The sequence below is a fragment of the Syngnathoides biaculeatus genome, chromosome 12 (genome assembly GCF_019802595.1).
Source record: "Syngnathoides biaculeatus isolate LvHL_M chromosome 12, ASM1980259v1, whole genome shotgun sequence".
Classification (NCBI taxonomy): Eukaryota; Metazoa; Chordata; class Actinopteri; order Syngnathiformes; family Syngnathidae; genus Syngnathoides; species Syngnathoides biaculeatus.
In genome coordinates this window covers 27,096,950-27,121,785 of record NC_084651.1, presented here as the reverse complement: position 1 = coordinate 27,121,785, position 24,836 = coordinate 27,096,950, and the positions used below count along the sequence as shown (strand labels likewise).

The 24,836-nt window shown below is 42.5% G+C and overlaps 1 protein-coding gene across 19 annotated transcripts in view; it reads right to left on the bottom strand.

Annotated features, from left to right (window-relative positions):
* col13a1 (collagen, type XIII, alpha 1) overlaps positions 1 to 20,604 on the bottom strand; it is a 193,715-nt gene extending 173,111 nt beyond the window's left edge. For 6 of the 19 annotated variants that reach the window (XM_061838098.1, XM_061838090.1, XM_061838096.1 and 3 more), the window contains exon 1: positions 19,935 to 20,603. In XM_061838098.1, the coding sequence (XP_061694082.1) occupies positions 19,935 to 20,213 (279 nt within the window). In that variant the 5' untranslated portion in view covers positions 20,214 to 20,603. Of the gene's footprint in view, positions 1 to 19,934 lie in introns of all 19 variants that reach the window. The other 13 variants (XM_061838103.1, XM_061838094.1, XM_061838109.1 and 10 more) reach the window with 6 other exon arrangements.
* Between the last annotated feature and the right edge of the window lie 4,232 nt (positions 20,605 to 24,836).

Genomic DNA, 24,836 nt, shown 5'->3' with positions numbered 1-24,836 from the left:
GCTCTTTTTTTTTCTTGTCCTTGCTGTGTTTTAAAGCTTTATAATAACCTCAACTGTCAGCATGCCTGGTTACTTTCAAGATCCACAGTCAGTGTGTTAAAAGTAGTGACTACTATTGTGTAATTGTGTCTGTGCATGTCTATGTACAGGTTTTTGTGTTGTTTTTTTATGTGTGCATATATGTAGCTGCTTTTGAAGTGCAGAGGTATGAATTTGGAGCCCTTTTGCTTGAGTGTACCCTTTGCAATACGTTTTTTTTATTATCACAGGTGTCATGTTTACTGCTAAGGAGGCACACATACACTAAGTATTTATATTTGTGAGGTTTATGTAAAACAGAATTGTCGTATATTCATACATACAGGCATCTCATTGTAGTGGGTGACGGTCTTTTTCAATGCATGCAGAGAGCGCTTTTTGGTTGTTTATAAATGTTATAGGGGCCATGTTTAAGCCAGGATAGCAGTAGAGTCATGAAGACATGGTGTTTTTGTTATGGTGATATTGAGCAAGGGTGCCCAGACTTTTTTACCCCAAGATCTACTTTTCAAGCAGCCAGTCTCTCCTGATCTACCGGGGGGAGCGGAGGGGGGAGTAAGAGAAATCAAAAGGGAGACCGTAAATGGGAGGCCACCTTACTAGAACATGCCTTTATGTGAGTCCAATTGACATATCTCCCACACCTGAATCAAGTGACGAGATGGATGATAGGCTGACGTCAACATTGCCTCTAATTTTTCTATACGTCTGAGCCAACACACTAAGCCCGTGAGCGCGCCCTTTGACCACTATGAGAAAAATATCAGAGGTATGCAATGTGGTCAGATTAGTGTCATTCATTAAAGTAACATGGCTCATTAAAAAATTCAGATTGCAGCATTTACATTTCCATTAGAACATTTTTAAGAACAGTTTTATTTGTGTTGTTGCAACCTCACAATGAAAATGTCAACAAACAAAAAAACACATTGCCAGCCAAAACAAACCTATGAACTATAAATTTGAAACGTCGCTTACAGCTCTGTTTAATTGATATTTTTTAATCCACAACGATATCCCTGTCTGTTTTTCTTGGTGTGAAACTGAATTATTTTTTGCAGATGCAGAATATCTTTAGCAATGCATGTTGAAAGATGAATGATTCTCCCAAACCATTTTAAGGTTAATGTTATGTTGTCTCCTATACTTAAAAAATAGTATTAGCTTTTTGTGCACTGTATTGTCAAAGCTTTCATCCTTGATCAGGCTGTGCCAAGGTGGAATTTTAACAATTTTGTATTGTAATGTATTTTTTTATTTGTAGACATTTATAGTGTACGTTGGCAAAATCACAAAATTGTTCTTTAAAATGTGCTGATCGGAATGTAATCTGAACCTTTTAATGAGCCATGTAACTTCAATGGATGGCACTGATTGACCACAGTGCATACGGTGCTGTTGCTTACGGTGGTCAAAAGGAGCACTCACGGCCTTAGTGTGTTTGCTCGGACAAGTAAAGAATTAGAGGGAACATTGGTGGGGGCGGAGACCTTCTGCGTGGGTAAAAGTCTGTTTTCCATACAGATCGACCCAGGCACTTCCACACTGTCGAAGACATTCCAGGTTTGCTGTACAGCATTAACCAAAATAGGGGAAGCAGGAATCTGCCAATTATGTCCTCTTCTCGATTGGTGTAGAGTTGGATGGCAGGGGTTGCTTCCGACAGTAGGAAAGGTCATTGCACCTCATTGGGTAGCTACTGCCTGCCAGTAAGGTGCTGCCTTTCCATGGTCCATTAACCTAACTGGGTGCATGGGGTTTAAGGTGGAAATCTAAAAGCGGATTGTCATCTATGTACCAAGCAACAAGAAGACTAACAGAAGAGAAAAGCAAAGACATTTTCTAACCCAAAACTAGGCACATGGGACATTTTAACAATGACATCAGGTTTCTCAAACAATCTCCAAGACATGAGTGACACCTGCAAAGCAGCTGTCATCAACTGGGAGCTAAGCAGACTGCAGATGGATATTGTTTCCCTCCAAGAAACCAGACTTCCTGAATCAGGCTCTGTGAGAGAAAAGGACTTCACTTTCTTATGGCAGGGCAAGTCACCAGTCAAGACCAGGGTGTTGGCTTTGCAGTCAGAAACTGCTAGGATCCATCATCCCATCGACAGAGGGAACAGAGAGAATCCTGTACCTACAGCAACCACACTGCAACCAGACCAGTCACTCTCATCAGTGCTAATGCCCCAGACGCTCAGAGCAACAAAGCCCAGGAATGATGGAATACCTGAGGGACGTCGTGTACACCTCAGCAATTTTGATGTTCAGAAAGCAAGTAAACAAATCAGCAGACTGGTTTGAAACTTATGCTGTGGCAATAAGACATGCAGTCAAAGCAAAGAGGGCTGCAATGTCTGCCAATAAAAGTAGCCCAAGTAAACAGAACCTGCTGACCCTACAGGAAGGCCCCAGCAAAGTCCAGCAGATTGCACGGTGGTATGCCAATGATGAGTGGGACCAGACTGCATCTGACACTGGCAAAATCAAAGGGATGTATGATGGCATCAAGCAGGTTCTCAGAGCCAGCAAAAACGAAACCAGCCCCTCTGAAATTCTCATCCAGTGACATCCTCAAGGTGTCCGAGCTAGGTCAGCAGATAGACCGCACTGGCCAGCTCTCCCTTCCATCACCCTGACCAACATACGCTCGCTGGACAAAAAAATAGACTACTGTAAATACGTTTACTCTCCACTTCAACAAAAAGTGTGAGTGCGTGCTGTGTCTGCTTTCATGGAAACATGGCTCAACAATAGTGTCCTGGGCCATGCCGTTCAGCTAGGCCAGCTACTACCAGGCAGACAGGGCGAAAGAGGAAAGACTCGAAGCGCGGGAGTTTGTTTATACCGGCGATGCCTGGTGCCGCAACGCTGCAGTGGTTTGTAAGCACTGTTTGCTGATGGAATTGATGAATGGAAAGTCGCGGACCTTCCACCTGGCGAGGGAAATTACTGCTGTTCTGCTGGCATCCATTTACATCTCTCCCAGCTGAATTAACAACAGGAGTGAGGCACTGTATGAACTCAACCATCTCAGCAGTGAGCAGCTGGCATCTCTGCTGACCCACAATGCGCACTAACATCCAACTCCAACCTCATCATCAAGTTTGCAGATGACAGGACTGTGGTGGCCCCCATCAACAATGTGTACCTGAACCTGTAGAAGACCAAGGAGATCATTGTGGATCCCCCACTAACCATCGATGGTTGCTTCAGTAGTGCATGTGAGCAGAGCCGAATTCCTGGGTGTACACATCTCCGAAGACTTTGTCCTGTTCCACTAACACCATAGCATGGGCTAAAAAGGCTCAACATACTGCTCTACTACTCTGCTTTTGATATGGTAGATCAAAATATACTGCTAAACAGGTTGGAAACATGGGTAGGACTAAATGGAATGGACCTTAAATGGTATAGGTCCCACCTGGAGGAAAGGACCTACTTTGTGACCATTGGAAGTGCTCGGTCCCCATGAATGGCAATGACCTATGGGGTCCCTCAAGGGTCATTTCTTGGACCTCTCTGGTTCAGCCTGTATATGCTACCCTTGGGTCAAACTCTTTAAAACTTTAATTTTGACTACCAATGCTATGGAGATGACACACAGTTATATTTAGCAGTGTCTCCAGATGACTACAGTTCAATTGAGGTATTGTGCCACTGTCTAAATCAGATAAATAATTGGATGAGCCAAAATATTCTTCAACTAAATCACAACAAAACTGAGACAATTGTTTTCGTCAATAAAGAAAAGAGAATTGCTGTTAGTAAACACCTGGACTCTTTAGCTTTAAAAACCAAAGACCAAGTCCGAAACCTTGGTGTTCTGATTGATTTCAACCTGACTTTAAATAATCATATCAAATAAATCACAAAAACTGCCTTCTACCATCGGAAGAACATATCTAGAGTGAAGTTTTGTATGTGTCAAGCAGACCAGGAAAAGCTAGTCCATGCTTTTATCTCAAGTAAACTTGACTACTGTAATGGTCTCCTGACTGGACTCCCGCAAAAAAGAGTATTAAACAGCTGCAGCTCATTCAGAAGGCTGCAGCTCGCGTTCTGACCAAAACAAAGCGGTCAGAGCATAAAAATCCAATCCCGAAGTTCTTGCACTGGCTTCCAGTCAGTTTTAGAATAGATTTTAAAGTTCTGCTACTGGTCTATAAATCACTAAATGATTTAGGTCCTCAATCCATGCACAGAAATTGAATAAGTTGCCAACAGAGGTGAGGTCAGCCCCAAGTGTAAATGTTTATAAATCCAGGTTAAAAACTCTTCTTTTTTCTCATGCTTTTAGAATATATCTACTTTTTGATCATATTAGTTGCACTGTGTGGGGTTTTAACTGTCTTATTTAAGATATTTTGTAATTTTTATTTTTATCCCATTTTAAATGTTATATATCTTTGTTTTCAAATGCCTTTAATCATGTAAAGCACATTGAGTTACCTCGTTTATGAAATGCACGATACAAATAAATTTGCTTTGCTTTGCTTACTACCGCTGAACTTGAAAATATACCCCATCATGAGCTTCTTTTACAGAGGGATGCTCCAGAGCATCCTGTGGAGCAGCATCATCATGTATTATGGCAAGTCCACTATTTCCTGCTGCAAGATCCAGGAACACCACTGTGAGAGCAGCTGAGAAGATCTTCGGTGTCTCTCTCCCCTCACTTCTGGACATTTATCATACCTGCCTCACCCGCAAGGCCACCGGCATCACAGGTGACCCAACTCACCCATCCCACTGCTTCTTCAAATTGCTGCCATCAGGGAGGAGGCTGCGGAGCCTTCGGACCAAAACTAGCAGGCTCATAGACAGTTTCATCCACAGGCAGTTAGGATGCTCAAGTCCCTCTTTGTTTTGCCTCCATTATCATTATCCCTCCCTGGCACCCGCCAACATTGACTTGAGACCAGAAATTCAGCACATGCACAAACCGCACTTTAAGCACAGTATTCGCCTTGCCAGCAGTTTGTACATTACCCAACTGATTAGTCTGCCACACTGTTGATAAATGTCAATTATACACTGTCCATAATATGCAACAATGTACATTAATGCTCATAATGTCAATACCACACTTCTTTGTAGACTGAATATAGGAATTGCAGTTGTTAAATTTTCCAGATTGACCATATTGGTTATATTGTCTATAGCAGTGGTTCCGAACCTGGGTTCGATCGAACCATAGGGGTTCGGTGAGTTGGTCTCAGGGGTTCGGTGGAGCCTCTGCCATGGAGATCGAGACACACCGACTCATCTCTATACGTGATGTCATCACTGGCTGCAGATGATCACGTGACATTGCTTGGCCAATCAGTGCTGTGAGGAATTTAGTGCACTCAGGAGTGATCCAATGTGTGAATGCCATCGTAGTATCGTGTAATTACTTTCTTCATATTTTAATCCATACTATGTCGACCAAAAAAAGAAAGTGGTCGGACGAATATGTACAATATGGATTCTCATGTATCACGAAACGTGATGGGAGTCAGCGTCCTATCTGCATTATTTGCAATGCCAAGTTGCACGGGCAAAACTAAAGGAACACTTTGAAAAGCTGCATGGAGATGGGGAATATAAGAACACAACGCTTTCTGAATTCAAGGTGAAGAGAGCCAGATTCAATGATAAGGCCACTCTACCTGCTCTTGGATTTGTAACAAACCAATAACAAATAATTAACAAACCAATCCTCACAGCATCATATGACGTTGTGTACCTGATTTCAAAGCAGGGCAAGCCACACACCATTGGTGAAACACTTGTAAAACCAGCTGGGTTAAAGATGGCGAGTCTGATACTCGGAACAGTGGCCGAAGGTAGATTATCCCAAATTCCTCTTTCAAATGACACCATTAGCGACAGAATAGAGGACATGAGTAATGACATCTTGCCTCAAGTAGTCGCAGATCTGATTTCAGGCCTGGAAAAAATTCAGCCTTCAACTCGACGAGACCACAGACATTACTAATCTAAGCAGGCTTTCTGTTCTTTTGCGGTATGTGAAAGACATGATAAATTGGCTTCCGGTTCCTGAACTGGTGACAACAAATCCACGAAGCTCCAACCTGCACGACCGTTCAATAACTAAATCCTCCTGAATTTGGATCGAATGTTGTGAGTACTCGACGTGGGATGCCCTTGGTGACGACTTCAATGGACTAAAATCATCATCTGTATAATCTTAGTACCCAAATTGGAGCCGTATTCATTTGCGTTGAAGCTGCGCAGCGTAGCCGAGCTCAAGTAACGTATGTAATCAAATATTTGGTAAAGGTTAAGTATTACTTAATTATACCAATTTAAACTTGCTTATAGGCCCACACCACCTTAGCTTAGCTGGCTAAAAACGAGTAGCGTTTGCGATCAAACCGTTGTGTTGACGAAACATCGAACGTGTGTAACTTCATAACATGTACAATTTAAACAACAGGTACAACGAGGGATGTGAGGATTTATAGGAAATTTAACAAGTCTTATGTTAGTTCCCAAATATGAGCCGTATCATTCACGTTGAAGCTGCTCAGCCCAAGTTAGCCTAGCCTAGCACGCGAAAAACCTTACCTAATCCCTAACATCCACATATCTTTTGAATTGTCATATCCCTTATATTTTCACAGAGGTTGTATGTGATTTGTGTACCTTATGTGGCTTATGTGACTGTGTTTATTTGATTGCTTTTATCTGACTTTAACTTTAACATAGACGAGGTAGTGTGTGAATTGTATATCTTATGTGCTGACTTTGTATATTTGATTGCTTGTTTTTGTCCATCTGCAGCCCGAAGGGGTTCACAATTCCCATGCGTGCTGTAGGCCGGTCCAAAGCCCGGATAAATGCAGAAGGGCACAGGAAGGGCATCCGGTGTAAAACTGTGCCAAACAAATATGAGCGTTCATCGAATGACTTCCACAACGGATAGGTCGTGGCCCGGGCTAACTACCCCCCGCCCCCGACACTGTTAATCTGCAAGGCATAGGGAGAAATTCAGGTAATGTAGGTCAAAGACAAAAAAGAGGAGGAGAGCGACTTAGTCGGTAGAAGAAGAAGAGGCATGCACAGTCCCTGCAACTGTGTGTGAGGACTTTGAATCTTGGGACTATGACTGGAAAAGCTAGGGAGTTAGTTGACATGATGATTAGGAGAAAGGGTGATAAATTGTGCATCCAAGAGACCAGGTGGAAAGGTAGTAAGGTAAGAAGTTTAGGAGCAGGGTTTAAATTATTTTTACGATGGAGTAGATGGGAAGAAAAATTGAGTAGGGGTCATTTTAAAGGTATCAGATTGAGGGATGAGTCTGAAATTTGAAATTGAGGGTATTGTGTATAATTTGATTACCGGCTATGCCCCACAGGTAGGATGTGACCTCGAGTTGAAAGAGAAATTTTGGAAGGAACTAGACAAAGTAGTCCTGAGTATCACAGAGAGAGAGAGAGTTGTGATTGTTTCATATTTCAATGGACATGTTGGCGAAGGAAACAGGGGCGATGAAGAAGTGATGGGTAAGTACGGTATTCAGCAAAGGAACTTTGAAGGTCATATTGGTGGTGGACTTCGCAGAAAGAATGGAATTGCTGAGCATTTATTTCCAGAAGAGACGGGAACATCGAGTCACCTACAAGACAGAGTTAGGAGCACGCAGGTAGATTATATTTTGTGCAGACGATGTAATCTGAAGGAGGTTACTAATTGTAAGGTTATGGTGGAAGAGAATGTAGCTCAACAGCATAGGATGGTTGTGTGTAGGATGACTCTGGGAGCAGGGAGGAATATTAAGAAGACAAAGGTAGAGCAGAGAATCAAGTGGTGGAAGGTGAGGAAGGAATAATGTCGTGTGGCCTTTCAGAAAGAGGTGAGACAGGCTCGAGATGGACAGGAAGAGCTCCCGGAAGACTGGAATAATACTGCCAAAGTACTCAGAGAGGCAGGAGAGTACTTTGGGTGGCTCCTGATAGGAAAGGGGAGAAGGAGACTTCGTGGTGGAACCCCAAAATACAGGAAGTCATCCAAGGAAAGAGATTATCGAAGAAGAAGTGGGACATGGAGATGACTGAGGAGAGGTGGAAGGAATACATTGAGATGCGACGTAGGGCAAAGGTAAAGGTGGCAAAGGCTTAACAAGAGATATATGACAACATATACAGGATCAGCTCTGAGCCCCTTCCTGTTTGCAGTGGTAATGGATAGGCTGACGGATGAGGTTAAACTGGAATCCCCTTGGACGATGATGTTCGCAGATAATATTGTGATATGCAGTGAAAGCAGGGAGCAGGCAGAGGAATGATTAGAAAGATGGAGACATGCACTGGAAAGGAGAGGAATGAAGATTAGCCGAACTAAAACATATCATATGTGCATGAATGAGAGGGGTAGAGAGGGAAGAGTGAGGCTACAGGGAGAAGAGATAGCAAGGATGGACTACTTCAAATATTTGGGGTCAAGACTCCAGAGCAATAGTGAGTGTGGTCAAGAAGTGAAGAAAGTGGTCCAAGCAGGTTGGCACAGCTGGCAGAAGGTATCTGGTATCCTTAATCACCTTTACTTGCTGCACATCCTTCCCATCTTTATCCCTCTGTCTGACCAACCTGTAGAGATCCTTTTCTCCTTGTTTTGTATCCAACCTGGTTTACATGTCATATTTTTCTTCTTTAGCCTCTGCCACCTCTGTATATTATGAAAAAATGATGGAGGGATGTTCAATTATGTAAATGTTATTATGTTATGTGACAGAGAGTCTCCGCAAGGATGAAGGCAAAGTTTATAAAACAGTGGTGAGGCTGGCCATGATGTTCGGATTAGAGACGGTGGCACTGAAGAAACAACTGGAAGCAGAACTGGAGGTAGCAGAAATGAAGATGTTGAGGTTTTCGCTCAGAGTGAGCAGGTTGGATATGATTAGAAATTAGCTCAATAGAGGGACAGCGAAAACTGGATGTTTTGGAGACAAGGTTAGAGAGAGCAGACTTCGATGGTTTGGACATGTGCAGAGGCGAGAGAGTAAGTATATTGGTAGAAGGGTGCTGAGGATGGAGCTCCCAGGCAAAAGAGTGAGAGGAAGACCAAAGAAAAGGTTGATGGATATTGTGAGGGAGGACATGAGGACAGTGGGTGTTAGAAAAGAAGATGCAAGAGATAGGCTTAGATGGAAAAAGATGACACGGTGTGGTGACCCCTAACGGGACAAGCCGAAAGGAAAAGAAGAAGATTGTGAAAGACATGATAAATTGAGTTTTTATTTTATAAGCCTCTTACAAAAACAACTAATGCAGCCAATGTGAAGAAGCTTGTGGATGACTTCTTCAGAGCCAATAATCTTTCGTGGGATGTATTTAGATACCTGATTGGCAGGTTTCTAATTTGCTGTGAGTTCGTTCACTATATTGGTTTTGTTCTGCATAGTTCATTTTGAGCGCCTGTAGAAAAACTATATATCTTGAATTTGAAAAAAAAAAAATCACATTTTATTTTACACTGACGTAGGGTTCGCTGAATGCGCATTTGAAACTGGTGGGGTTCAGCAGCTCCAACAAGGTTAAGAACCACTGATCTATAGCATAAGGCAGAAAGTACATATTTCAGACAGGTCACATTATTTCTATTGATTGGTTTCTTTTTAACTCTTTAGTCTATTATAGCACTGCATATCTGAGAGGAGTGCTATTTCAGGTTTGTTGTATGTCATGTTTGTATAACACCTGACAATAAAGTTACTCAAACTTGAAGGACTCCACTGTTGTTCAGTGGTCCAAAGTTTTCTTTTCTGATGAAAGTAAAATGTACCTTTTTATTTAGGAATCAAGCTCCAAGGGTTTGGACTAAGAATGGTGAAGAACAGAACCCAAGTTGCTTGAGGTCCACTGTTGAATATACACAGTTCGTTATGATTTGGGGTTCAATGTCCAGGGCAGGCATTGGTAAATGTTTTTTTTTTAATCAAAGTTCACTGCAAAAGTCTACCTGAATGTTTTAGAGGACTTCATGATTCCTACAGCAGATGATTTTGATGGAGTTTCAGATTTCATTTTCTACCAGGACCTAGACCCTGCCCATACCTCCAGAAGCAAAAAAAAAAAAACTGTTTTGATGACCATGCTATCACAGAGCTTTATTGGCCAGCCAACTCTTAGGACCTAAATCCCATTGACAAATTATGAGGTATTATTAAGAGGAAAATGAGAAAGATCAATGAAATCTGGGCTTCTGTAGCAAACGTGCAATACCACAGACTGATTGCCACAATGCTGTGATGCATCGAGGCAGTAAAGTGATTCACAACCAATTATTGAGGAGTAACATCTTTTTCAAAGTAACATATTTTGATTGTTAAATGCAGCCTTAATTTTTGTTTTTTTTTTTCTACAAAGACAAAGAGCAAATGGTTTCTTTGTGAATTTCCTCACAGTATTGTAGCTTTTGAAGAAGAAGCAGATGCGTTTTATGAGGTGGAAACCCAAATTATGTAAAAATAAACAAATAAATACTATAAATTGTTTAAATTGTGGGCCAAGAATCTATAATGCTGCACGGTGGAACAGTTGTAAAACGTTGGCCATGCAGTTCTGAGTTCAAGCCCGGCCCCACCTGTGTGGAGTTTGCATGTTCTCGCCGTGCCTGTGTGGGTTTTCTCCGGGCACTCCATCATGCAACATGAATTGGACACTCTAAATTCCCCTGAGCTGTGATCATTAGCGCAACTGCTGTCTGTCTCCATGTTCCCTGCAATTGCCTGGCAACCAATTCAGGATGTACTGTGCCCCCTGCCTGATAACAGCTGGCATTGGCTCCAGCACTCCCACAACCCTAGTGAGGATAAGCGGCGAAGAAAAGGGATGGATGGATCTATAATTATGAAATGTTTACTTTTTGAATGGAATTATGGAAATACTGTAATAAAACTTTTCAATTATATTATATTTTTTTGGAAAAGTCTGGATAAGATCAAGTTTGCAATCACGAATGCAGTTTTTCAAGATTCTGTGAATGATGTGACCTCGAGTTCTACGAGACAAACAAAAAAAATTACTACATTAAAATTTTTAGGTCTCCAAGTTGCTAGACTAATTCATCATAAAGGCTTTGGTTTGGGGGAAATATTTTACATTACTCTTTACAAAATGAAAAAAAAAATGTCCTGAACATATTTAATCATGTTTTTCTCATTTCCAATTAAGAAAATGAGTATTTGAACACCCTGTTATATTGCAAGTTCTCCCACTCAGAAAAAATGGAGGGGTCTGAAATTTTCATCGTAGGTGCATGTCCAATGTGAAAAAGATAATCTAAAAAATAAAAATCCAGAAATCACAATGTATGATTTTTTAACGATTTATTTGAGTGATACAGCTGCAAATAAGTATTTCAACACCTATCTCTCAGCTAGAATTCTGACCCTCAAAGACCTGTTAGTCCGCCTTTAAAGGGCCACCTCCACTCCAAGTATTATCCTAAATCAAATGCACCTGTGTGAGGTCATTAGCGGCATAAAGACATCTGTCCACCCCATACAATCAGTAAGACTTAAACTTGTAACATGGCCAAAACCAAAGAGCTGTCCAAAGACACCAGAGACAAAATTGTACAACTCCACATGGCTGTAAAGGGCTATAGATAAAATGCCAAGCAGCTTGGTGAAATAAGGTCCACTGTTGGAGGAATCAATCATTAGAAAATGGAAGAAGCTTAAACATGACAGACAATCTCACTCGGCGAGGAGCCCATGCAAGATATTACCTCGTGGTGTCTCAATGATCTTAGAAAGGTAGAAAGGAATCAGCCCAGGACTTGGTCAATGACCTGAAAAGAGCTGGGACCACCGTTTCCAAGGTGACTGTTGGTAATACACTAAGACGTCATAATTTGAAATCTGCTTAAACCAGCACATCTCAAGGCCCATCTTAAGTTTGCCAATGACCATTTGGATGATACAGAGGAGTCATGGGAGAAAGTTTTGTGGTCAGATGAGATCAAAATGGAACTTTTGGTTATAATTCCAGTACCCGTGTTTGGAGGAGGACAAATGATGAGGTCCATCCCAACAACATCATTCCTACTTTGAAGCATGGGGGTGGTAGCATCATACTTTGGGGTGTTTTTCTGCACATGGGACAAGAAGACTGCACTGTATTAAGGACAGGATGGCTGCGGCCATGAATTGTGAGATTTTGGGGAACAACCTCTTTCTGGCGTGGCCTACCCAGTCTCCAGACCTAGACCCAAAAGAAAATCTTTGGAGGGAGCTGAAACTCTGTGTTTCTCAGCGACAACCCAGAAACCTGTCTGATCTCGAGAAGGTCTGTGTGGAGTAGTGGGCCAAAATCCCTCCTGCAGTGTGTGCAAACCTGGTGAACAAATACAGGAAACGTGTGACCTCTGAAATGTCAAACAAAATATTAACATTGGTTTTCTCAAGTGTTCAAATACTTATTTGCAGCTGCTTCACAGAAATAAATCGTTAAAAAAGCACGCATTGTGATTTCTGGATTTTTCTTTTTAGATTATCTCTCTCACAGTGGACATGCACCTACGACGAAGATTTCAGAGCCCTCCATGATTTCTAAGTGGGAGAACTTGCAATATAGCAAGGTGTTCAACTACTTATTTTCTTCACTGCATCTATTGTTTCAAAATTTGAAAAGAAACAAACAGCTCATGAAACATGAGCAACTTACAATCAAAGTCACCAAAGGCTCAGTTCATGGAAAATTTTAGTGACTGACTATAGTGTGGTGTGTGAGGAGTGTTTTTTTCCCCTAAACAACCTGTTCAGGAAACAGGACTTACAATTATAAATGTTAAACTTTATATCTATCTATCTTGGTATGTGGTCAACTCTGAGTTTAGCCAGGGACTCTGTGAACGTGATGTCAAATGGAACCATAGCCAAAGTGAACTGGTTTGTACATGTATAATGTTACTACCCTCAAGTCACATTCACTAAAAAAAAAATAGAAGAGTTTGCAACTGCAATATAGTTACTAGATGAGTTAAGAATGGACTCTATGCACAAAGCTCTTCCATGTTTGTTTTAAACTTCCAGTCAGCAGGTAAATGCCTAATGACAAAAATGATGGGGTTATAGGTCAAAGTTTACTTGCTTTCTGATGGAATTACATATACACAGTTCACGGTTACTGTGAATGACATATTAGCTTTAAAAAGCCAGTTAGTTTTGTTGTTCCACAGATATCTCCAATCTTTCTCTTCACGATAATGCATGCAAATAAATGTTGAAAATGGAAAACAAGGGAGTTGATGTGTTATTGCAAGATGCAATACTTTTAGACATTATCAAGGGGCTAATGTATGTCGCAATACAACAGGATTCTTGATGATGTGTCACACACCACAGAAGATATCAAAAAAAAGCAAGCATACTATACTTGACATTTTGTCATCATAGGGATTTTCCCAATGCCAAATTTTTCATCATGGATTAGGGCTAGCCAACGAGGATAGACAATCGATTTGAAGCAGAACATTGTGATGCCCCCGCAAAAAAATGTACTTTTACATCCGCTGACCTGAAGAAGAATATACCCAAAACCAACAATGAAGTACTGAAAACTAATGAAGAAGTGTGCGCACAAAGATGTAACCAATGGTGGCAGGGGCATTTTGAAGTGTGTTTTAACTTGATTCATCTAACCATTTTCTGAGCCGCTTATCCTCACAAGGGTCGCGGGAGTGCCAATCCCAGCTATCATCTGGCAGGAGGAAAGGTACACCCTGAACTGGATGCCAGCCAATTACAAGGCACATATAGTCCCACTCAAGTTCACACCTAGGGGAAATTAAGAGTCTCCATCCATCCATCCATCCATCCATCCATTTTCTGAGCCACTTATCCTCACGAGGGTCACGGGAGCGCTGGAGCGTATCCCAATAAGATTATGCTATGCAGAGGAGGTTTCACGATGTGTAGATGAAACGAGATGTCACCTATGACATGCCCCCTGCCACTCCGAACATCATCTTGCAGTCCTTTGAACCACAGTAAGGTAGTTCAGATTAGTGAAACAATAAAATATATCCTAATGGAAAAATTGAGACAAGCTAAAAGGATGTAAGCGGTGGGTCAACATAAATGCAAATAACTAGATTACATTAGAATATTTATTTCCATACCAAGGCTCATACCCATTGCATGAAAAAGGCCGATATGAAACAAAACCAAGAACTGTTTTGAGTTATTTTGTACCTGCTGCTAATAAACTGGTTATCAAGTTGTTCTATTTTTGTGTGATATTAGTATACACCAAGTTAACCTATTCGTGGGCAGCCTCCCATTTTTGGGACATCATGATTTTCACGCATTATATCCTACAGAATATCAAAATATTTAAGTGTTTTAATCTGAAGCCATAATTTGGTGTCAAGAGAGGATAACTTATCGGTCAAAGTTAGCAGTTAAATTTTTGGGACAAGATTATAAATTAGTAAAGTTATCACATGACTTAACCATAAATAAAAAAGAAGTGTTATTTCCTTGATTGTGGCCTGTTCGGAGACCTTTATCTCAATAAGGCAAAAAATTGCCACCCTACCCATGAATGGGTTAATGTCAGTGGGAGCTCACTAAATCAGTAACGTTTCTTTCACAAAAGACTCATTTAAATGAACAATTTTTAAGATGTATGCATTTTTTTTAGCAGTTTGGATGCCCTGTGATCCTATGTTGCCTATCAGGTCAGTTTTAGTACTATAACAGACGTAGTTTGGCGTGAGAGACAATCAGTTCGGACATTGATTTTTTTTTATCCCTCACCAAGTATGGGATGGGGCCTCTAAGTTTTTAAAAATAGGTAAAGATACCAAAAACTAAAAGAAACTAAGTCACCCAAATATTCAATATATATTAATGGATCCAACCTTTACGATAACATGGTCATCATCACTGTACCTTCTAATACAAATCAGAGGCAACAATAAATGATACAGTGATAAACAAGAGTTGTGTAACATAGTGTATATATTTTGGGTTTTCACTTTTACAATTTTTCCCGAGGTTGCACAAGGCTATGGAAAGAGTGCAAAGTCTAGCAAAACAGAATCTAACAAACTTAATCTGGCAATAGAGGGTGAACATTGGTCCAAATCCTGTCCTCTCGCCCAAACATTCACCTTTCCAACTTTTTGTTACAGTATCTTAATATGAATTATAATTACTATGTACAACTAATAGTCATTAATTTGGGGGAGTACAGGCTTAATAACTGAAGTACGTACGTTTCGTACGTTTCTTTCGGCTTGTCCCTTTCGGGGTCGCCACAGCGTGTCATCTCAGATGAACGCACATATATGTTTGGTACAATTTTTACGCCGGATGCCCTTCCTGACGCAACCCTTCTCAGGGAGTGGAGGCCCCAGTGGGATATGAACCCACAACCCCTGGTTTACCAAACTAGTGCTCTAACCACTGAGCGACGGGGCCTCCTTAATAACTAAAGTGTAAGAGTCATAACTTGGCAATATTTACTTAATTACAAGTAATTATGTAAGATTAGATGAAACAGACTTGCAAAAAAAATCCCCCTGAGCATTCAGTCCTTGTTATTCATGACATACTTCGTTCTTATATTTAAATATTATGTTGTTAACTGATTTTAAAAATTGATTGAGATCCTTTGGAGAAAAATGGACACCTCTGAGCTGTGTGGCAAACACACCATTTGCAAATGTTTTCAAAAGACAGAACCTCGCTTGTTTGCGGGAATGTAACAGCGAAGTCTCTTTTTAAAAGGTGACATCTGGTTGTGCTCCATTAATAACTATGTATATGTATACGCACAGAGATAAACAAAAAGGTCCACTGCATTGCCTTGGGCACGTGATGCTGCAGATGAAGGAGATCATTACTGTGGGGGCCGATCCATGGTCAACGGCACAAACACATCTCCAAAGCTTTTAAATTATAACATTTTCAAATTGTGACATTTCAATCCAAGTGTCATGATCCTGTCACTCCAGCCCGGGCTGTGCGGGTGCCTGCGTGGCCCAGACCTGCGCCTCATGCGGGCTCATTATCCCCTGTGTATATATAGGACCCCGATGACAACTGGTTCTCCGCCAGATCGTTGAGGTTCATGTCCCGTTCCGGCACTCTAGTATCCCTGATTGTCAACCCGTGTGTACCGACCTTCGCCTGTTCTCCAACCGACCGACCCCGTAAGCCTGACTCCCTTGATACTCCTGCCTGCTTTGCTCATTCTCCCGTGTACCAACTCCTGCCTGCCACTGACCTGCTCTCTACCCCCAACGTCCCAACTACCGCTGCTGCACCTGACTGCCTGCCCGATCCCGACCTTCTAATAATAAACGTTTTTCCCTGAACTACCTTGCATCTCCCGAATCCTGCATTTGGGTCCTACCTCTGTTCCGATGGGTCGTGACAGAACGATCTGGCCAAAACAGGATCCAGCAGGAAAGACCCGGCGTCACCTGGACTGACGCAAGGTTGAGCGACTACCGGAGGACCAAGCCTGTCCGATCCGGGTAGGCTCCATGACGTCCTCCGCTTCCGTGTCATATCCTCCGCCGGCGAGCTATGAATACGTCCCGACCACGACCCGTCCACCACATCATATTCTTTCGGACTCTGATTTTTTCGTCTATGAGGAGTACCTTGATTTATATGACCAGCTGCCTGAGTACGACTCAGATTATTTCGATTATGAATCTCTTCGCCCGATCTTTCATCCCAGTCACTTCGCTTCACCTCCCCGTGTTTCCAGCACCCGACCGTCTTCGCCCGGTAGGTCCGAGTATACCAACACGTTTGTGGGAGCCGGTTGGCCATCTACCCGGGACCTCCGCGTGGCGGCCAGAGGAGACACCCAGGCCAGGGGCTCCCTTGTGCCTCCCGCTGCGCGGCAACAAAGACGCCGTCCTCGTTCTCTCACTCCTCGCCAGCAACAGTGAAACCGGCAGATCCGCAGCTGGTGGGTGAAGCTTCCAGCCCAGAGGGAGGAGGGCCGCCAAATCACGAGGTGTTCTGCTGCGAAATGCGGGCGGAGATAGAGCGGCAGAGCACCAAATTGGCGGCTCTCACGGCCCAGGTCCAGCAAGGATTAGAGAACCAGCCGAGCTACGCTGACGTCGCGACTGCAACGGACTTGTCATTGACTCTTGCTCACGTGGCAGTGGCAACGGATCCGCCACCTCGCCACGCCCACGTTGCAGTTTCGACGGACTCGTTACTGACTTATACTCATGCGGCGGTGGCCACTGATCCGCTGCCGAGCAGAGCTCACGTGGCAGTGGAGACCGCCACCACCTTCTCATGTTCCCGTTCAGGAGGAGGTGGTGAGGACGCCGCCGCCGCCTACTCACGTTGCTGTTCAGGAGGAGGTGGCGATGCCGCCGCCGTCTCACGTTGCTGTCCAGGAGGAGGTGGTGATGCCGCCGCCTTCTCATGTTGTTGTCCAGGAGGAGGTGGCAATGCCGCCGCCTTCTCACGTTGGTGTCCAGGAAGAGGTGGCGATGGCGCCACCGCCTTCACACGTTCCTGTCCAGGAGTACCAGCGGCGACCGGTCCGCGGCCGTCCCACGACCCTGTCTCGACGGCAACAGTAGCTGGGGAGTTCTGTTGAGCCACCCCGGAGCTGGAGAGACTTCGGGATGGTTGTTGCGGTCATGGATCTGGTCCTTCTCTCCATCATCCTTGGTCTGGTTCCTGCTTCGCCGTTTGGTTTCTCACGGCGGTCGTCCACCCGAATCGCCCCGTGGGGATTATGGTGCTTGGCGTCTGGGTCATCCTCCTGACCTGTCCACCCGGATGCCTCGGGTTTGGTGGCCTGGATGGCCACCAGACTGGGGTTTCGCCCTTCTCCGGACCCCCTTCCATCCGCCCCTGTATGTGTTAATTATTGTCTCTGTGTTTCCTTCGTTTAGGCACGTCTGGGAGCCGTGCCTTAGAGGGGGGGTACTATCATGATCCTGCTGCTCCAGCCCAGGCTGTGCGGGTGCCCGCGTGGCCACGCTAATTGGGAGGCACACACCTGCGCCTCATGCGCATACCGACTCCTGCCTGCCCGCTAACCTGCTCTCTACGCCCGACATCCCAACTACCGCTGCTGCACCTAACTGCCTGCCCAATCCCCGACCTTCTAATAATAAACGTTTTTCCCCGAATTACCTTGCATCTCACGAGTCCTGCATTTGGGTCCTACCTCCATTCCAATGGGTCGTGACACCAAGAAAAAAAAAACAGTATTTTCATTGTATCTAATATATACAACACAGAATGTGACTGGTTCTCTCAAGTACAGCACTTAGGAAATAGCTGAAATGAGGAAAAATTACACTAATAAAATCAAGTTTATTGAAATGGAAAAATCTTATTGACGATAAAATCAAGAGACTGAAAACAGACCAAAAGGAATACTTATCTATCAACCTTCTATTGCACTTTAGGAATGGAAATGGATGGAGTAGGTTAGTAATGGATATATTTCAGCAAGACAAATTTAACAAAACAAAATTGAAGGTATATTTTCAATTTAGTGTTGAAAAATTAAAAGAAAACTACAAAAAGAGATATAACATCACCAATCAAATTTGTATTCTTCTGTCAGCCATCAAATTGGGTTCATTAGGAATAAAAGAAATAAACACATGCAATGTAGTTTTCTTTTACAGTCTAAGTATATTGTTGAGTCGTGAGAAAAATCTTTTGGGCCTTTTATGTGCTTAACCAATGAACATATTTGAAAATTCTAATTTTTAATTATATTTTCATTTATTATCCATGTGTTTTTGTATTATTACAACAGCCTGTGAACCTCTCTACATGTGAGTCGGCAGTGGGTTCTTTGTGCGCCTAGTAAAAGCAAATGCCTGGTTCTGAGAAAGTATTGCAGTGAAGTGGGGGATGAGAAAGGGTTGCCCCCCCCCTAAAAAAGAAAACAACAGGTAGACAAAACAGGCCTTTAGAAGACTTCAATCACTTGGGAAAAGCTTGTTAGTTTAGCTGCGCAAGTTGTCAATGAAAGGGTGACACAGCGGGTGTTTGTAGGAGCAACATATACGAAAGGCTGGGAAGAGTACTTTGTACTAAACCCAGGCAGATTCACAATTGTAGTTTCTATGTTTGACAGCATTACGATACTCCTATTTACAAATCAGACAATCCATTCATTCGGAAAGTCACATGAATTGGGTTTAAGATTGATTGTTCTCCTTCCTCATTCTATTAAAAATAGTAAATATCCTTTCATTTTTCTCAGTTATCAATCAATGAGGGAACATATAATGTGTATTTAATAAATACAGTATTTTACTAGAGTAAAAATCCCCTTTCTGCTTTATATGAATTAATATAACAGTCATGAGTTAAAAAAGACTTCCACCCTTCCATCCATCCATTTTCTTATCTGCTTATCCTCATGGGCGTCGCAGGAGTGCTGGAGCTTATATTAATAAGCATCTTATCCTCCAATAATTAGACCACAAACAAATTAATCATGATATTTTATTGAATGCTAAACTGTATTACGAACAAATAATATATAAAAGGCTATATGAAGTTAGGCTAAATAGTTGCCACCCAAATATTTGTTTTTATTTGCCATGAACTGACAGTTTATTCTAATTTCCAATTTCCTTTTGTGAGTATAGCAAATTAGTGACTCTCACCTGTGAACCAAATTCCAAATCTTTGAAATGCATACAATGTAAAATGTAAATGTACATCTCGTAAATTATGTTAGGTTATGAAATACATTTGTGGTCATAAAGAAAATTGCATTTGATAGTGAAATGGGAGAACAAATTTTAACATACACATTTCTACCTTGGCATTGGCCTGGAAAGAACATCATGACCAGTATTTGTGATCGGATTAACCATTACGTAGTGAAACAATGTAAACGAAACACAAACCTTCTCCAGTATTTGGTCCAGTCTGTCCAAAATAACGGGTTCCAACTGCTCCAGGGACATCATCCAGGGAGATAAGTGTTGCTGCTCAAGACTTACTATCCTTGACTGCAAGGCTGTCATTCGTACAAAAACTACTCCAACACTTAGCAGACCTAATGCAATGCAAAGTGTAACAGAAGAAAAATCTCTCCAGTTGTCCCACATCAGCTTTTTAGAAGGGTTCTTCTGTAGCTTTTGGCTCATTTTTCTAGCCTCTGTCCATTTCTGCTCTATCTCCATTTTAGACCTCAAATTATCTTTTTATCCACTTTAAAATCACTAAACTCATCTGGAAGAAGAAAACTAGTTGGAAAATCTTGGCAGCTTGCAAAATTGGGCTTTGTCGCAAGTTTTCAACGTGTTTGAAATAAATGTTCTTACTGAGACGTGAGCAACTTGAGTAGACTTGGAAATAAATGCATTTTGGAACATCCCATCAGTCTAAAATGTTCCTGATGATATTGATGCATCGAGATGGACAGGTTGTCATCTCAATTCCACTCTTGTCCCGTAAATTGGTTGCTCCTCTCTCCGAAGTGGTCGCAGTGTGTGCTGCAGGTCTGCCGCCAGTGCGCCTTACTGAAACGTTAGCCACCGTTTCTCTCTCCCTTCACTTCTCCCTCCCTCTTAGATACCGCGGCCCATTTTGCACACGCTGCACACTCCTCCTTCGTGGCTGGCTTTAGCTTAAAAGCCAGGGCGGGATTTGTGGCAATGCTGTAGCCTCCTTTGATGTGCGCACTTGCCGAGGGGTATTTTTAGGGGACTCAAAACCAGCAACTGCTGTACCACTGGTCTGCTGACTGTACTACTCTCATTGAACCAGAACAACAACCAAATCGCCCAGATAGATCAGTCGAATAGAGTCGTGTGTAAATTGTTAGTGTTTAATTTGGAATCCGTTTTCAATAATTATAACTGGAAGTTGACATTACAGTATTTCCCACTGAATTCAGTTATAGTTTAACTAAATTTGTGTCAAAATCCAGCCAGAACTGCATTGGCTGAAGTTACAATTTAAAATAGATTGCAGGTGTCTGTCTTTGATATGGTTTTGTTAAATAAATAAATGAACAAAATAATATCAATATTTTTAAATATCATGAAATATTTTATGCACCATATTAATTGTTTTGCTGCAATCAGCCTATTTCAAGAGATAAAGTGGATCCTGAGTCATATATTGGTGGGCCAATGGTGAGTCTGGCTTTCTTGGATGGATGGATGTAATATCTGTCTGTTTCTGTGCAGATGTGTACATCGAACCTCATATATATAACCTTAAATATATCAATCCATCCATCCTGGGTTGGGAAAGCTGGAGCCTATCCCAGCTAGCTTTGGCCGAAAGGCGGACTACACCCTGGACTGGTCGACCAAAGAGCCATGCATGATTTCAAACCATTACGTCTTAGTGTATTACCAACAGTCACCTTGGAAACGGTGGTCCCAGCTCTTATCAGGTCATTGACCAAGTCCTGTCGCGTAGTCCTTTGCTGATTCCTTTCTACCTTTCTAAGGATCATTGAGACTCCACGAGGTAATATCTTGCATGGGGCTCTGCTCCAATTGAGATTGACCGTCATGTTTAGCTCTTCCATTTTCTAATGATTGCTCCAATAGTGGACCTTTTTTCACCAAGTTGGTTGGCAATTTCTCCGTAGCCCTTTCCAGCCATGTTGTCTTTGGACAGCTCTTTGGTCTTGGCCATGGTATAAGTTTGAGTCTTAGTGATTGTATGGGGTGGACAGTTGTCTTTATGCTGCTAACGACCTCACACAGGTGCATCTGATTCAGGATAATACATGGAGTGGAGGTGGACTTTTAAAGGTGGACTAACAGGTCTTTGAGGGTCAGAATTCTAGCTGATTGTGCAGCTGTATCACACAAATAAATTGTTAAAAAATCATACATTGTGATTTCTGGATTTTTCTTTTTAGATTAACTCTTCCACAGTGGACATGCACCTACAATGAAAATTTTAGACCTCTCGATGATTTCTAAGTGGGAGAACTTGCAATATAGGAGGGTGTTCAAATACTTATTTTCTTCACTGTATGAGTCATTGAAGTCAAATTTCCGAAGTGGAGCAAAAGGAAAAGAACTGTCAAAAGCTTTTTTGGGATCTTGTTACAAGACAGTAGTTTGAGGTTTATCAGTTGCCTGACATTGTTGGTGTGGCGCTCCATGTTAAGGAAACCGGTTTGTTCAGTTTGCATTAATGATGGAGAATGTTTTTCTTTTCTGTTGGCTAAAGCCTGAAATATGATTTTGATACCTTTATTAACAGTTGAAAGTTGTTGGTACTTAGCTGGATGAGAGGCTGTCATTCTCTGGTTTCAGTCTTCTTCTTTTCCTTTCGGCTTGTCCTGTGAAGGGGTCGCCACAGATTGTCATCTTTTTCTATCTTAGCCTATCTCCTGCATCTTCCTCTCTAGCCCCAACTGCCCTCATGTCTTCCCTCACAACATCCATCAACCTTCTCTTTGGTCTTCCTCTCGCTCTTTTGCCTGGCAGCTCCATCCTCATAACCCTTCCACCAATATACTCACTCTCTTGCCTCTGGACATGACCAAACCATCGAAGTCGGCTCACTCTCACCTTGTCTTCAAAACATCCAACTTTGGCTGTCCGTCTGATGAGCTCATTTCTAATCCTTTCCATCCTGCCCACTCCTAGAGAGAACCTCAACATCTTCATTTCTGCCATCTTCAGTTCTGCTTCCTGTTATCTCTTCAGTGGCTCTAATCCGTACATAATGGCTGGCCTCACCACTGTTTAATAAACTTTACCCTTCATCCTAGCAGCAACTCTTCTGTCACTTAACACACCAGACACCTTCCGCCAGCTGTTCCAACCTGCTTGGACCCGTTTCTTCACCTCCTTACCACACTTACCATTGCTCTGGATTGTTGACCCTAAGTATTTGAAGTCGTCCACCCTCGCTATCTCTTCTCCCTGGAGCCTCACTATTCCCCCGCCACCCCTCTCATTCACGCACATATATTCTGTTTTACTTCAGCTAATCTTGTTCCTCTACTTTCTAGTGCATGCTTCCATCTATCTAATTGTTCCTCCACCTGGTCCCTGCTTTCACTGCATATCACGATATCATCTGCGAACATCATGGTCCAAGAGGATTCCAGTCTAACCTCATCTGTCAGCCTATCCATTACTACCGCAAACAGGAAGGGGCCCAGCACGGATCCCTGATGCAGTCCCACCTCCACCTTAGATTCTTCTGTCACACCTACGGCACACCTCACCACTGTTCTGCTGCCATCAAACATGTCCTGTACTATTCCAACATATTTCTCCACCACACCAGATTTAAGCATGCAGTACCACAGTTGCTCTCTTGGTACTCTGTCATAGACTTTCTCGAAATCGACAAAGACACAATGTAGCTCCTTCTGACCTTCTCTTTACTTTACCACTAGCATCCTCAAGGTAACTAATGCATCTGTGGTACACTTTCTAGGCATGAAACCATACTGTTGCTCGCAGATACTTACTTCTGTCCCGAGTCTAGCCTCCACTACTCTATCCCATAATTTCATGGTGTGGTTTCAGTTTATCGTTTCAGTATTTATTTTTGTTGGGGCTGTATTCTGATGTCTTGGCGGCGTGTTGGGCTCGCAGTTTCTGAGGACCTGGGTTCAATCCCATGTGGAGTTTGTATGTTCTTCCCGTGCCTGCGTGGGTTTTCTCCGGGCACTCTGGTCTCCTCTCACATTCCAAAAACATGAAACATTAATTGGACACTCTAAATTGCCCCTAGCAGCACAGTGGAGAAGCTGTAGAGTGTCGGCCCCACAGTTCTGAAGACCGGGGTTTAAATCCCAGCCCCGCCTGTATAGAGTTTGCATGTACCTGTACCTTTGTAAGTTTTTTTCCATGCACTCCAGTTTACTCCCACATCCCAAAAACATGCACTCATTGAAGACTCTAAAATACCCCTAGGTATGATTGTGAGTGAGACTGTTGTCTGTCTCTATGTGCCATGCGATCGGCTGGCAACCAGTTCATGGTGTACCTTGCCTCCAGCCTGATGACAGCTGGGATTGTCTCCAGTGCTCCCGCGACTCTTGTGATGACAAGCGGCAAAGAAAATGAATGGATGGATGGCTGGATTCTGATGGCTTCTATATTTATAGAGCTTTATGATTTATCTCTATTGCCATTCTGAAAAATAGGGGTTGTAGTACACACCAGAAGTGTTGAGAGAACTGAGAGTAAATCCCATCATTGACTGAAGCTCTCTACTTGTTGGCATATCCTTTAAAACCTTTTGTAACTGCAAGTGTTTATGGGCATCTAAAAACTTTACTTTGTGAAGTTAATTGAGGGCTGTTTAGATGATTGAAACAAGTTTAAATGTTGTCTTTATTCATCTTATTATGGGATGAATTGAAGGTAATATATCTATATTCCGGGTAGGTAGGGGCAGAAGCTTTAGGAAGGATGCCCAGACTTCCCTTTACCCAGTCACTTCATCCAGCTGTTCCAGAGGGATCCCGAGGCATTCCCAGGCGAGCCAAGAGACATAGTCTCTCCAGTGTGTCCTGGATTGTCCCTGGGATCTCTTTCCGGTGGTATGTGCTCGGAACATCTCACCAGGGAGGCATCTTGGAGGTGTCCAAATCAGATGCCCCAGCGAGTGAATAAATTTGCCATTTTAATCTTGGACAGATGTAATTAGTGTTTTTTACTTGTCTTTGTTACGTTGAAGGTTTTTTTTGCTGATTTATTATTGCGATCGAAATTAGTGTATTTCAGCTGTTCGAGCAGGAACTCCTTTTTTTTTTTCGACGATATGCAATCTACTTGTTTTTCATCATAATAAAGTAGATTCCCATGTAG